At 35.2% G+C, this 12,888-nt stretch overlaps 1 protein-coding gene across 1 annotated transcript; it reads left to right on the top strand.

The window, feature by feature from the left end:
• The first annotated feature begins 5,763 nt into the window (after window positions 1–5,763).
• LOC133039217 (uncharacterized) lies at window positions 5,764–9,693 on the top strand. The gene is made up of 4 exons (XM_061118055.1): window positions 5,764–6,332; window positions 6,443–6,534; window positions 7,256–9,031; window positions 9,118–9,693. Exons 3-4 carry the CDS (start codon window positions 7,904–7,906, stop codon window positions 9,691–9,693), a joined length of 1,704 nt encoding a protein of 567 aa, XP_060974038.1. The 5' UTR covers window positions 5,764–6,332; window positions 6,443–6,534; window positions 7,256–7,903.
• Window positions 9,694–12,888: the final 3,195 nt, after the last annotated feature.

Below are 12,888 nucleotides of genomic sequence, written 5' to 3'. Positions count from 1 at the left end.
TTTGGCAATTAAATGGTTCGAATTGGAAAATTGGCCTTTTTGAGAAAATAGAAATAAAATTTGTGAAAACTGCAAAATCCAAGTAAGGCCCATTACACACAATGGCCTGCCACTTGGAGTGGTTTTTCAAATTGATATTTTCATTATTTTAATGCCAAATAATTCCTAACCTAAACCTAGTAGTTGCCTATAAATAGAATGTGATGGCTCAGTCAAATCATAAGTTAAAAACTACCTTTTCTATCAGAAAATTCTCTCTTCAGAAAAACTGAGCCTTCCCTTTTCTCTCTATAGCAGAAATCATCTCTCTCTTTTCTTCTTCATAAATTTCGAACCTTAGTGATAGAGTAAGTGCCCACACACAGCAAGTGGTACCTCAATCATAGATTGGAAGACTGTGAAGGATCACACACAAAGAGAAGGACATTCGGGCTCAGATCTTGATAATACTCTGCGACAGAAAGGATACAAGGGTTAGAGATCTGAGTGGAAGGAGACATTATTCCGCTTCCATCAATGTAAGGTTTTCTTAACTTTATATGTGTTTATTTATCGTTTTTGAAAGTTCATATTTAGGGTGTTAAACAACATACTTGTGAGTAGATCTAAGATCCTGGTAAAATAAATTCCAACAACTGGCCTCATAGCCATGGTAATTGATTTGTTTGCAAGAAATTTGGACTTCAAAACGATTGTTTGTGATTTGGATGGTTTCATGTTGTATTGAGTGTTATATGATGATTGATTGATGTTTATGAATTTTCGTGAAAAATAATTGAAATTCTGTTTCTGGAATTATTTTTATTGGATAGCATGGAAAAAATTAAGCAATTTAATTTTTTACAGAACTCAATTTCGATTTAATTTGAAGTAGTTTTGATTTTTTGAAGATTTGGAAAAAATCAGGGTCGTGCAACAGGGCTACGCGCGCGCACGAGGGTTACACCCTCGGACAGCACGCGTTCAGACAGCTGCTTGACAGAGCGCTTGTCTGAATCACACCCATCCACGCGCGGAAATCCTGTAGCCCCTCCCCAGCGCCGAGCTTGCTCGGCCATGCAGTCCCTGTCGCGCGCGCGGGCAGTATGCTCAGCATACTGTCCGTACAGCTCGTATTTTTTTCCTTTTTCTTCTATTTTTCATGCTATTTCATGGATTTAACTTCCGATTTTTTGTGTAGTTTTGTATTTAGACATTTACTATTTCTATTTCAATTCTAAATATCATAATTAAATTAATTAATATTTTTTTTTAATTTAATTCATGATATTAGTGTAATTTGAATTTGAAAATAGTAAATATCTATCTTTTTGCTTAATTATCTATCTTATTTTTAAATTTGATTATATCTTATCTTATTTTTTAAATTTCAAGTCAGATATTAAATTTTTTAAATTAAATATTTTTTTTAAATAATTTGACCTTATTTAAATTTAAAATAAGATAACTATAATCATGATATTTTAAATAGAAGTAAGATATTTGCTAACTTTTAAATTTTGTTATTTTATTTATTTAAATTAAATCATAAAATCTGAAAAAGATATTTATTTATTTTTTTAATTTTTATTTATAAAATAACATTAAATTTTTTAAAGTAGTTAGCAAATTTTGAAATGATATTTAGGTTAGTTGAAACCTAATTTTTCAACCTTGTAGGTTTAATTTTTAATATTATTTTATTATTAATTTCGAAAATATATATATATATTTTTTTAATTCGAAAATAAATATTTTTTTTATTATTTAATTCTTTTTCGAAATTAATTATTTAAAATTAAATAAATCCTACATCCAACTATCCAGCTAACCTTGTTGCAGGAGTATGTGTTTTAGCTTGTTTGTAAGTTTTATAAAACCTATTATTGCTTGATAACAAATAGCCATGGTTAACTTGTTGACAGATCCAATGATCTGATAGGATCTATCCAAATGTGTGTCTGTGTGAGCCTATATGTTTATTTTATTATATAGATGCATATTGGTTGTTGCTATATAAAATGTCACACCTTGATAGATTTTATTGAGGTCCATTTTGTTTTTGGACCTATTCAATTAATAACAGTTATTTATTTTAAGGTTAAATTCCTCTCTTTTGGGCCTTGTGTGAGAGTTGGGGGCCAATAGAAGTGGGTACGACATACTGAACCCAGCTCCCCCTCACATGAACTACCCCAATTGTGAAGGCCCATTTGCCTTATTTGAATAACTGTGCTAGGTTAATTAAATTAGTTTAACCTAATAAAATTGATTAGCAACATAATTAACTTTTAGAATATATGAAATTTATTTTCATTTTAATATTTTAAAGTTAATTTTAAGAAAAACACTTTTAGTTTTAGATATTATTTCTGGACAAACTATTTGTATTTTTCTCGTATTTAATTAAATAAAGAATTTTAACTAACTAGATTTTTTCTGAAGCTTATTTAATTAAATATTCCTATTTAAGTTATAAATTAGTAATTTTAACTGATTTTTCATATCTAACTTAAATTTGAATATTTTATTTAAATTTAAAATTGAGTTGAGGAATTCTAGGCAATAGTTATTAAAGATTCTTAGTATATTTTTTAAGTTAGTTTTAAACTTAAAATGGAATATTTTTCAATTTAAGTGGTTACAACTTAATTTTTGACATTTAGTTAAATTTAAATTTGAAAATATTTAAGTTCTAGATTTTTTCTAATAGAACTTAAATTAGATATTTTTTCAAATTTTGTGGAAACAATACTTAGACAAATAAGATATTTTCTAGATAGTTATTTCTAGACTACTTATTATTTCTAATATTAAAATAAGAAAATATTATACATTGTGAAATTAATTATTTAAATAATTAATTTTGGTACAATTTATTTTAATTATATTTTTCCTAGTATTAAACTAGAGATTAATAATTAAGCCTTCTCTACACTTAATTATTTATTTCTTGAATTTAATACATTTAATTAAATTCAAAAATTAAATATCTAAGTTGATTTTCATCATGATACTTAAATATTTATTTTTCATGGTACTTAATTAAATAGAAAATTATTTATAGTTGAAATTTATTTTTTCAACTTAAATTTACATAATTTTCAATATATATTTTTTCTTTATTTTATTAATCAATTTCGAAATTGCATTTATTTATGCTAGATGTTTTTGAATTCATCTTGAAAAATAGATTAAGTTGTAAATTAATTATTTATTTAATTAATTCTTGGACCAACTTAAATCAATGATTTTTTCATTTATTGATTAATTTAAAATAAATGAATTAAAATATATTATTAGAAATTGAATTAATTAGTCAAAGGGAAATCTAGATAGGTGATATTTTTGCTTGAAGTATTTTTTCTAAGTATTTATTATTTAAGTATTTCGAAAATATAAAATTTTTTATACTTTCTTTTTCAAAATACAATAAATATATTCTCATGAAAATTTAATTTGAGTTGCAAATTAATTTAAATTAATACAACTTAAATTAATTTTCTTAATATTTATATATCAAAATTACTACTAAGATGGAAATAATTCAATTTATTTCAATCACTATCTAAGTATAATTTTATAAATATTAAATTAAATTCTAATTTAGAATTTCAATTCTAAATTCGTATTTTATGAATATATTTTATTATAAATAATAAATAAAATATATTTTAAAGAATGAGCTTTATTATTATTAAGATATTCGATCTCCATTGGTTGTTTTACATAGCGTTTGTTTTAGTGAGTAATCCTCCCTAATGGAGGAACGTTCATTAGCAAGTTCGCACTGTTTAATCTCGAAAGATAAGTACCTTTGTAAGTATTTTATATGGTATGGATCACCCTAATGGTGGCGACCATATTTGACTTGCGAAATATGAAACAATGGTAGAAGCTCATTGTTGGGTTTTATGCCCTAAATAAAACTCATTTCAATATAATCAGATTTACTTATTAATATAGATCAGAAATAACATTTAATGTTGCATGGTTCACATGATTTATTTCGTGATTATATGTACATAATGTATGAATTCATCTGAAACCCTTTTCACATACTTGATCCTGTTTATTGCGCTGTCAACACTTTGGAAAGTAAACATAACTATGTGAATAAAGTTTCCTAGATTTATCAGACACAGGGTTTTACTGATATGATAATCTACAACAGAGTTTACTTGCATTTGGAGAAATGCTATGTTCTTTCCAGAGCATTGGTTAAAGTAAAGCTCAGGTTGGATGCATGGAGTATGCATCGGAAGGGACCGATATTGAACTTTGACTTAGATTTATTAAACTTACCGTAATATCTATTCAAGTCAATATCGCCTAGTTGATCCTAGATTAAATGATCTTAATCCTGTTATGATTAGGCTCAATCTCAAGAGGCTATTCGTGTTCTTTGATTTTTTAGTTAAGCCTACTTTTGGGTCAGGGTGATACGTACATTTTAGGAACACGGTAGTGTAATTGAGTGGGAGCGCTAACATAAACATGGAATCTATAGCTTCTATATGGCGAATAGTAAGTAAAGGATGATCTCCTTCGAGCTTGACCAAACGAAAATAAATGGTGGAGTACTCATTTCACATAAGCTGAAATATCATTTATACGGTGTTAAGTGTTTTAAGGATAAAATACATTGTAGGGTGTAACGGTAATCTAATCCCTTTACAGTGTAGATCATTCATATAGAGGATCATAGATCAAATTAGGATTATAACAATGGATAACTAATGATGTGTCTATATGGTGGAACATATAGAGCATTCTATATACTGAGAGTGCAATTCTAAGTTCTATGCGTGGATTCAATGAAGAATTAATAAGTCAGTGAATTTAGGTTATAAATTCTTGATCTTCTTATTGGAAGCTCGGTTATATAGACCCATGGTCCCCCCACTAGTTGAGATAATATTGCTTGTAAGAATCATATAATTTGTTTTGATTATCAATTATAATTCTCAAATTAGACTTTGTCTATTTGTGAATTTTTCACTAAGTAAGGGCGAAATTGTAGAGAAAGAGTTTTAGGGGCATATTTGTTAATTATGATACTTTGTATGGTTCAATTAATAAATATGATAAATGACAATATTATTTAATAATTATTTATAGTTATTAAATAGTTAGAATTGGCATTTAAATGGTTGAATTTTAAAATTGGCGTTTTTGAGAAAATAGAAATAAAATTTGTGAAAACTACAAAATCCAAGTAAGGCCCATTACACAACATGGCCCACCACTTGGGATGGTTTTTCAAACTTATGCCAAATAATTTAAACGTAACCCTAGTGGAATGCTATAAATAGATAGCGAAGGCTTTAGAAAAATTACACTTCACTTCTGACTTTCCTTCAGAGAAAAACCTGAGCCTTCTCTCTCTATACCTAGCCGCCACCTTCTTCTCTTTCTTCTTCCTTGAAATTTCGAAAAACTTAGTGTTAGAGTAGTGCCCACACACAGCAAGTGATACCTCAATCATAGTGAGGAAGATCGTGAAGAAAGACATTCAACAAGAAGGAGTTTCAGCACTTAAGAAGGAGAGAAAGAAATCCAGGTTCAGATATTGATAATGCTCTGCTACAGAAAGGAATCAAGGGCTAGATATCTGAACGGAAGGAGTCATATTGTAACGCCCTAAATAATTAGGCACGCTACCCAAAACTGATTATGAACCCTTGAAAAGACTCGGTTTGACCGAGTCAAATGTACTTTTATATATATATATAAAATATAATAAAATAATATATATATGTATGTAAAAAAAAAAATATATATTATTTTGAATAATACTGAACCCCCTTCGTCCCCCTCTCTCATTCTATCTATCTTTCTCTCTTTCTCTCTCTTTAAAATACCAAAAATAAAACCCATAAACCTCCATAACCACCACACTCCGGCGACCCACCTCCGGCCACCGCCCGACCCAACGCGCCGGACAAATCGAAAGCCCAAGTGCCAGCGACCTCACCCCCCAAGCGGCGACGCTCCTCTCGCCGCCGTTGACTCGGGATCGCAAGTCAAAGTTTGGGATTTCAAACTTTGAACGGGTTTTCCGGTCACCTCCGGCGTCCGTTTGACGAGAGGTTTTCACCACTACACTCAGCTCGTCGAGGAGAACAACTTACACTAAACCATTTTTCCCGGTTCGCAACTTTTTCCGGTGACATTTTTGTAGCTCCGCCCCTTTCCGGTGACCTCGTGTACCGTTTTGACAAACGGTTGGCATGAGTGTGATCTACTCGTCGAGGTGGTCGTTTTGATATATACTACTCCTATTTTCGGCGACATTTCCGGTACACCAATTTTTACCGCCACCGATTGTTAATGTGCACCGCTTAGGTGAGGTTTCGGAATCCCAAATTTTAAATATAGTCATATTATATGTCGTTGGACTCGGTTCTGAATGTAGAATGCGATGATGATAATTATTTAATCATTTGATGGTATAGGTGAGAGTAATATGTAAGTTTGGACTAAACAATTGGAGCTCGGGACTTGAGAGCTTAAGATCGTCTTTTGGAAAAAAAGTTTAACGACTCGGGAGAGGTAGGGACTCAACTTGATTTTTGGACTTGATTTTTATATGCGTTGTATAACATTAGACATATTCCAATTTTTATGATTTACAAAATTGTTTAAAAAATTGAAAACTTAATCTGCATATTTTCTGGACTGTTTTGGGGCACCGAGTGCCAAATATATTTTTGTGTGCAAATATTTATGCAGGTTATGATTTTTGGGTTTATTCAAAATACAGCTGTTATGCTGCCGAATTTTCTGGAAAATAAAAAGGAATATGTTCTTTTGTTATGCTTATTATTTGCCAGCTTTGGTTATATTGATGAGAGCCATGTTGATCATGTTCGATGCATATTGTTGTTTCACGACCTAGTCTCTGTGTCATCATAGGTAGATCAGGTGTGCACTCACCTGTAGGTGAAAGACCTAGAATCAGACAGAGTGAATTAAATCTGAGCCCCGTTATTTATGGTGGGTATCAGATGCGACTACCCGGTTTTGGATGTCGTTTTCTATGATTTGGTATTGAGAGCTAGGGGTCTAGTGGACGGTGTGATATCCATTTGACGTTTGATTTGTGATTATTTGTGGTCTCTCTATTTTATTTGTACATATTCATACTGTTGATGAGACATTTTATTTTTATAAAGCTAACCATGCAGGAATTTTATTAAACCAAGGGTCCTTTGATATTAGTTTTTTTCCTACTGGGCTTTATAAGCTCACCCCCTATTTTCTCCCATTCCAGGAACTCAGTTTGATGCTAGTGGATGAGGATGGTACTGTTGGGAAAGGAATGTCGTTATTAGTTTAGTCATATTTTACTCTTTCACCTTCTAATGAGACTGATTTTGTATTTAAGAACCAATGGATGGTCTGGATGACTTAAATTAGCTATGTACTAGTTAGAAATGAGAAATGATGGATGCTAGGTATTATTTTGGTATTTTATTGACTTATTAAATCTATCTATTTGGTGATTACATAACTGTGGGGATATTACTGTTCTCTTATATTGATGAGTGGTCCTGATTTTTATTACTAATATATTTTTATTAATATAGGAGTTAATCCATTCTTTTAAATTAGTATTTTGTAATATAAATAAAAGGATCATTTATAAGCTTTATTTTCCTACAAGGGTCAAAGTGTGACCTTTGACCACCCAAGTTATGGATATTACACATCTGCCACAGCCTAGGGCTCGGGTCGTGACAGAAAAATGGTATCAGAGCGCCGGGTTTAATTACCTCGGAGTGTGTCACCAAATAGTTTAGATTTATTTTAAATAATAATAGTAATAAATATCTTGGTATTTATATGTATAAGGCATATTTATATTATTAGCATCCAATCCTCACTAACTGATTAGCTTTTGGTTCTCAGACCTAAGAAAATGCCTCCAAAAGGAAAGAAGACAAGGGGAACGGTTGGAGAAGACGCCCCTCAAGCTATTGTCCAACCTCCACAAGCTGAATTCCCTATGAACGCCCTTCTCGAAGCCTTAAGAGCTATTCCCGCTCAACAAATGGATCCTGCCGCTCGACAAAGTCATCATTTTCAGATCTTTCATCGAATCCAAGTGCCTGAGTTTGAGGGTGGACAGGATCCCATGGTAGCTGAAAGGTGGTTGAGGCAGATAAAGAAAAATTTCAACACAATAGGAACACCTGAGGAATACCAAGTTACTTTTGCTGTGTCCAAGTTAGAGGGTGGTGCAGCCGATTGGTGGGAGACCTTGTCCAGGAAAATGGAAACTGATGGGATGACTTGGCGAGAATTTGAGAAAGTTTTCAGGGAACAATATTTTAGTCCATCTCACAGGAGGGCTCTTATTGGAGTATTTGATGGTCTAAGACAAGGGGATATGACTGTGAATGAATTTTACATGAAGTTTGTAGAGCTATCCTCTTATGCATATCCTGGTGTTGTTGATCAACCCTTGGTGATTGAACAGTTCATGCGTCGTTTGAGGCCAGCGATACGTGGTCCTATAGCCCCTTTGACCTTTAACAACCTGACTGAGTGTGTGACAGCAGCCTTGCGAACTGAGGCTCATGTTGAGGGGAATGAGAAGAAGAACACAAACAGAGGAAGAGGAAGTGACCGAAAGATGACCAAGAAGAATCAGGGACAATGGTCCCAAGGACAACAATTTAGTGGGGGTAGCACTAGTAGTGGTTCATCTGGAAAGACTCGTAGTGGACCATACGGGTGTTTCTGTTGTGGTCAACAAGGTCATAAGAAGAAATATTGCCCGCAACGACAACAAAGATTTCAAGCATCTCATGGAGGACCCATAGGGAGCTATGTAGAGTCTACTCCTTTTCATGGACAGCCCAGGACAAACCAGTCTCAGTCTTCATCCTATGGTTTCACACCCCAATCGGGCCAAGAAGCCTCGCATCAACATCGCCTGTGCCACAAGGTTCGTGGTTCAACATGGGGTACTCACAAGGTTTCCAAACTCCTGCTCCTAGTGGGAGTCAAAGAGGGTACAATCAAGGTGGAGGGTCTGGTGCAAGTACAAGCTACCCTAGTCAGGGAAGGGGCAAGGCAAAAGCAAAGTCATCCGCTCAAGCCTACGCTCTTGGGGTTGATGATGTGCAGGGCGGTGCTGACCAGGGAGTTGTCGATGGTATGGTTCTTATCTCACACTCTTGGGCTCATGTGTTATTTGATACGGGTGCATCGCATTCCTTTATATCTTTGATGTTTGCTAGTATGTTGGGTTTGAGTTGGGAAACTTTTAGTCCTGCATTGCATTTGAGTGTACCTATGGGGGGACATGGTGAGGTATCCACCATATGTAGGTCAATTTGTATTGTGTTCGAGGGACACAAGTTGTCTGGAAACTTATTAGTGTTGCCTATGGGGCAATTTGATGTAATTCTTGGTATGGATTGGTTGTCTAAATACCAAGCTATTGTGGATTGTTCACGTAAAAGAGTGACTCTTTTAACCCCTAGTGGTGATTTCATTGTTTATCGAGCCAACATGAGTGCAGTGAGACACAATCCTATCTTAAGGGCATGTTTAGGTGGAAAGAGAAACTTAGAGTGTTATGGGAATCTGTTTGCGATCGATGATGAGTCTAGGAATTTAGACCAGTTCCCTTGGATATCAGTGGTTAGTGGTTTTCCGGATGTGTTTCCAGAGGATTTACTGTGGTTACCACCTCGATAGGGAGATCGAGTTTTGCATTGATTTGATTCCGGAGCTCAACCCGCCTCTATTGCACCTTATCGCATGGCACCTGCAGAGTTGGTTGAATTGAAAAAACAATTAGGGGAGTTAATGGATAAGGGCTACATCAGACAGAGTACTTCTCCATGGGGAGCTCCAGTCTTGTTTGCCAAGAAAGCTGATGGGACTTTGCGACTTTGTGTCGACTATAGAAAGTTGAATCAGATGACAATTAAAAACAAATATCCTTTACCGAGGATTGATGAACTATTTGATCAACTTGGTGGTTCAAAGTTCTTTTCAAAGATTGATCTGAGGTCAGGCTACCATCAATTGAGGATTAGGGAAGAAGATATCCCTAAGACTGCTTTAGGACACGGTATGGACACTTTGAGTTTTTGGTAATGCCATTTGGGTTAACGAATGCACCTGCCGCATTTATGGATCTTATGAATAGAGTCTTTAGACCTTTCTTGGATAAGTTTGTGGTGGTATTTATTGATGATATCTTGGTGTATTCTAAGACACGTGAGGATCATGCTGAACACTTGACAACAGTATTACATACATTGAGAGATCATCAATTATACGCTAAGAAAGAGAAGTGTGAATTTTGGATGACTGAAGTCAAGTTCTTGGGCCATGTAATTTCTCAAGATGGTATCACCGTTGATCCTGCAAAGATAGACTCTATTCTAAAGTGGGAAAGACCAAAGAATGTCACTGAAGTTCGAAGTTTTCTTGGGTTGGCAGGCTATTACCGTCGCTTTGTAGAGAATTTCTCACGAATTGCTATGCCTTTGACGAAGTTAACAAGAAAAGAAGTAAAGTTTATGTGGGATGATAGTTGCGAAGAAGCTTTTAGAGAATTGAAGGAAAGATTAACTTCGGCGCCTGTTCTCACTGTTCCTAATAGTGAGGAACCATATGTGGTATTCACTGATGCTTCAGGTACTGGATTAGGAGGTGTCCTCATGCAAAACGGCAAGGTGGTTGCCTATGCTTCTCGACAATTGAAACCACATGAGAAGAATTACCCTACACATGACCTAGAACTTGCTGCGGTAATCTTTGTCTTGAAAATTTGGAGATGTTATTTATATGGCGTAAAATTTGAGTTATACTCAGATCATAAGAGCTTGAAGTATCTTTTTACTCAAAGGGACTTGAACTTGAGGCAAAGAAGATGGGTTGAGTATATGGAAGACTATGATTTCACTTTGCAGTATCACCCCGGGAAAGCTAATGTAGTAGCTGACGCACTAAGTAGAAAGCCTCATAGTACTTTGGCATGTTTGGCTCTTGAGGACTGGAAAAGGACAATCACAATGGGTGATTATAACTTGCAATACTATGAAGGGGAAGAAGTAGCTTGTATCTCTAACTTAGTGGCTACACCAGTACTACTTCAACAAGTTAAGCAACGTCAGTGGCAAGATGAAAAGCTAAGACTTATTTAGAATCGAATCCAGGATGGTGAGCAACTAGATGGGTGGACAATTAATGGTGAAAGGCACCTATACCATATGGGAAGACTAGTTGTTATAGATATCCCTGATCTTAAGGAGTCCATTTTGATTTAGGCCCATAAATCTAAGTTTGTTGTACATCCTGGAAGTACAAAGATGTACCAAGATTTAAAGAGACAATATTGGTGGGAAGGAATGAAAAGAGATGTGGCCAGCTTTGTAGCTAAGTGTATAGTATGTCAGCAAGTAAAGGCTGAGCATCAGAGACCCTCAGGTTTACTTCAGCCTTTGCCTATACCAGAATGGAAGTGGGACAAGATTACCATGGACTTTGTTACTGGGTTTCCATTGACACCTTTGAAGCATGACGCTGTTTGGGTTATTGTTGATCGTTTGACTAAGTCTGCCCATTTTATTCCAATCAGGAAGGATTACAAGCTTACCAAGCTAGCTCGACTTTATGTAGACAATATAGTTCGACTACATGGAGTGCCTTCAAGCATTGTTTCTGATAGAGATCCTCGATTTACATCAAGGTTTTGGAAGGCCTTGCAGCAAGCCTTAGGGACTGAACTTCACTTGAGTACTGCCCATCATCCACAGACAGATGGACAGTCTGAGAGGACCATACAGACTTTGGAAGACATGCTTCGCTCTTGTGTTTTGGATTTTTGAGGTAGTTGGGGAGAACACTTGTCACTGGTGGAATTCACATACAACAACAGCTACCAAGCTAGTATAGGCATGGCTCCTTATGAGGCCTTATATGGGAGACCATGCAGATCGCCATTGTGTTGGGCAGAACCAGATGAGCATGTCACCATTGGACCCCAGATTATCACTAGTACCACTGAAAAGATTAAGGGAATCCAAGAAAGACTTAAGGTTGTTCAGAGTCGTCAAAAAAGCTATGCCGATCTCCATCGACGGGAAGTTGAGTTTAATGTTGGTGATTATGTCTTCTTGAAAGTTACTCCTATGCGTGGCGTAACGAGATTTGGAGTGAAGGGTAAGCTAGCCCCGAGGTATATTGGACCTTTTGAGGTTATCGAGAGGATTGGGGAGGTCGCTTATCGATTAAACTTACCAGGACAGTTGGGACATGTTCATAATGTGTTCCATGTGTCTATGTTGAGGAAGTATACTCCAGATCCGTCACATGTTATTGAGTATGAGGCTATCCCTCTTCAGGAAGATGTGACTTATGAAGAGCAACCTGTCAAAATCTTGGCAAGAGAGCTAAAAGTGTTAAGGAACAGAGAGATTCCAGTAGTCAAGGTCTTATGGAGGAACCACAGAGAAGACGAGGCTACTTGGGAGATAGAGTCCGAGATGTATATGAAGTATCCTCATTTGTTTAATTTTCAACTTGAGGTTGTACTTTAAAATTTCGGGACGAAATTTCTTTAAGGAGGGGAGAATGAAAAGACTCGGTTTGACCGAGTCAAATGTACTTTTATATATATATATAAAATATAATAAAATAATATATATATGTATGTAAAAAAAAAAATATATATTATTTTGAATATTACTGAACCCCCTTCGTCCCCCTCTCTCATTCTATCTATCTTTCTCTCTTTCTCTCTCTTTAAAATACCAAAAATAAAACCCATAAACCTCCATAACCACCACACTCCGGCGACCCACCTCCGGCCACCGCCCGACCCAACGCGCCGGACAAATCGAAAGCCCAAGTGCCAGCGACCTCACCCCCCAAGCGGCG

This window comes from Cannabis sativa, chromosome 6 (genome assembly GCF_029168945.1).
Source record: "Cannabis sativa cultivar Pink pepper isolate KNU-18-1 chromosome 6, ASM2916894v1, whole genome shotgun sequence".
NCBI classification, from domain to species: Eukaryota; Viridiplantae; Streptophyta; class Magnoliopsida; order Rosales; family Cannabaceae; genus Cannabis; species Cannabis sativa.
Note: the sequence above shows the minus strand (reverse complement) of the source record. Positions and strands in the feature narration are given on the sequence as shown.

Excerpts from the sequence above, each read along its gene's own strand:
- LOC133039217 (XM_061118055.1), top strand. The coding sequence starts at position 7,904 with ATGCCTCCAAAAGGAAAGAAGACAAGGGGAACGGTTGGAGAAGACGCC. Across the intron at positions 9,032-9,117 it reads AGGTGGAGGGTCTGGTGCAA|GGCGGTGCTGACCAGGGAGT; the intron begins GTACAAGCTACC and ends GATGATGTGCAG.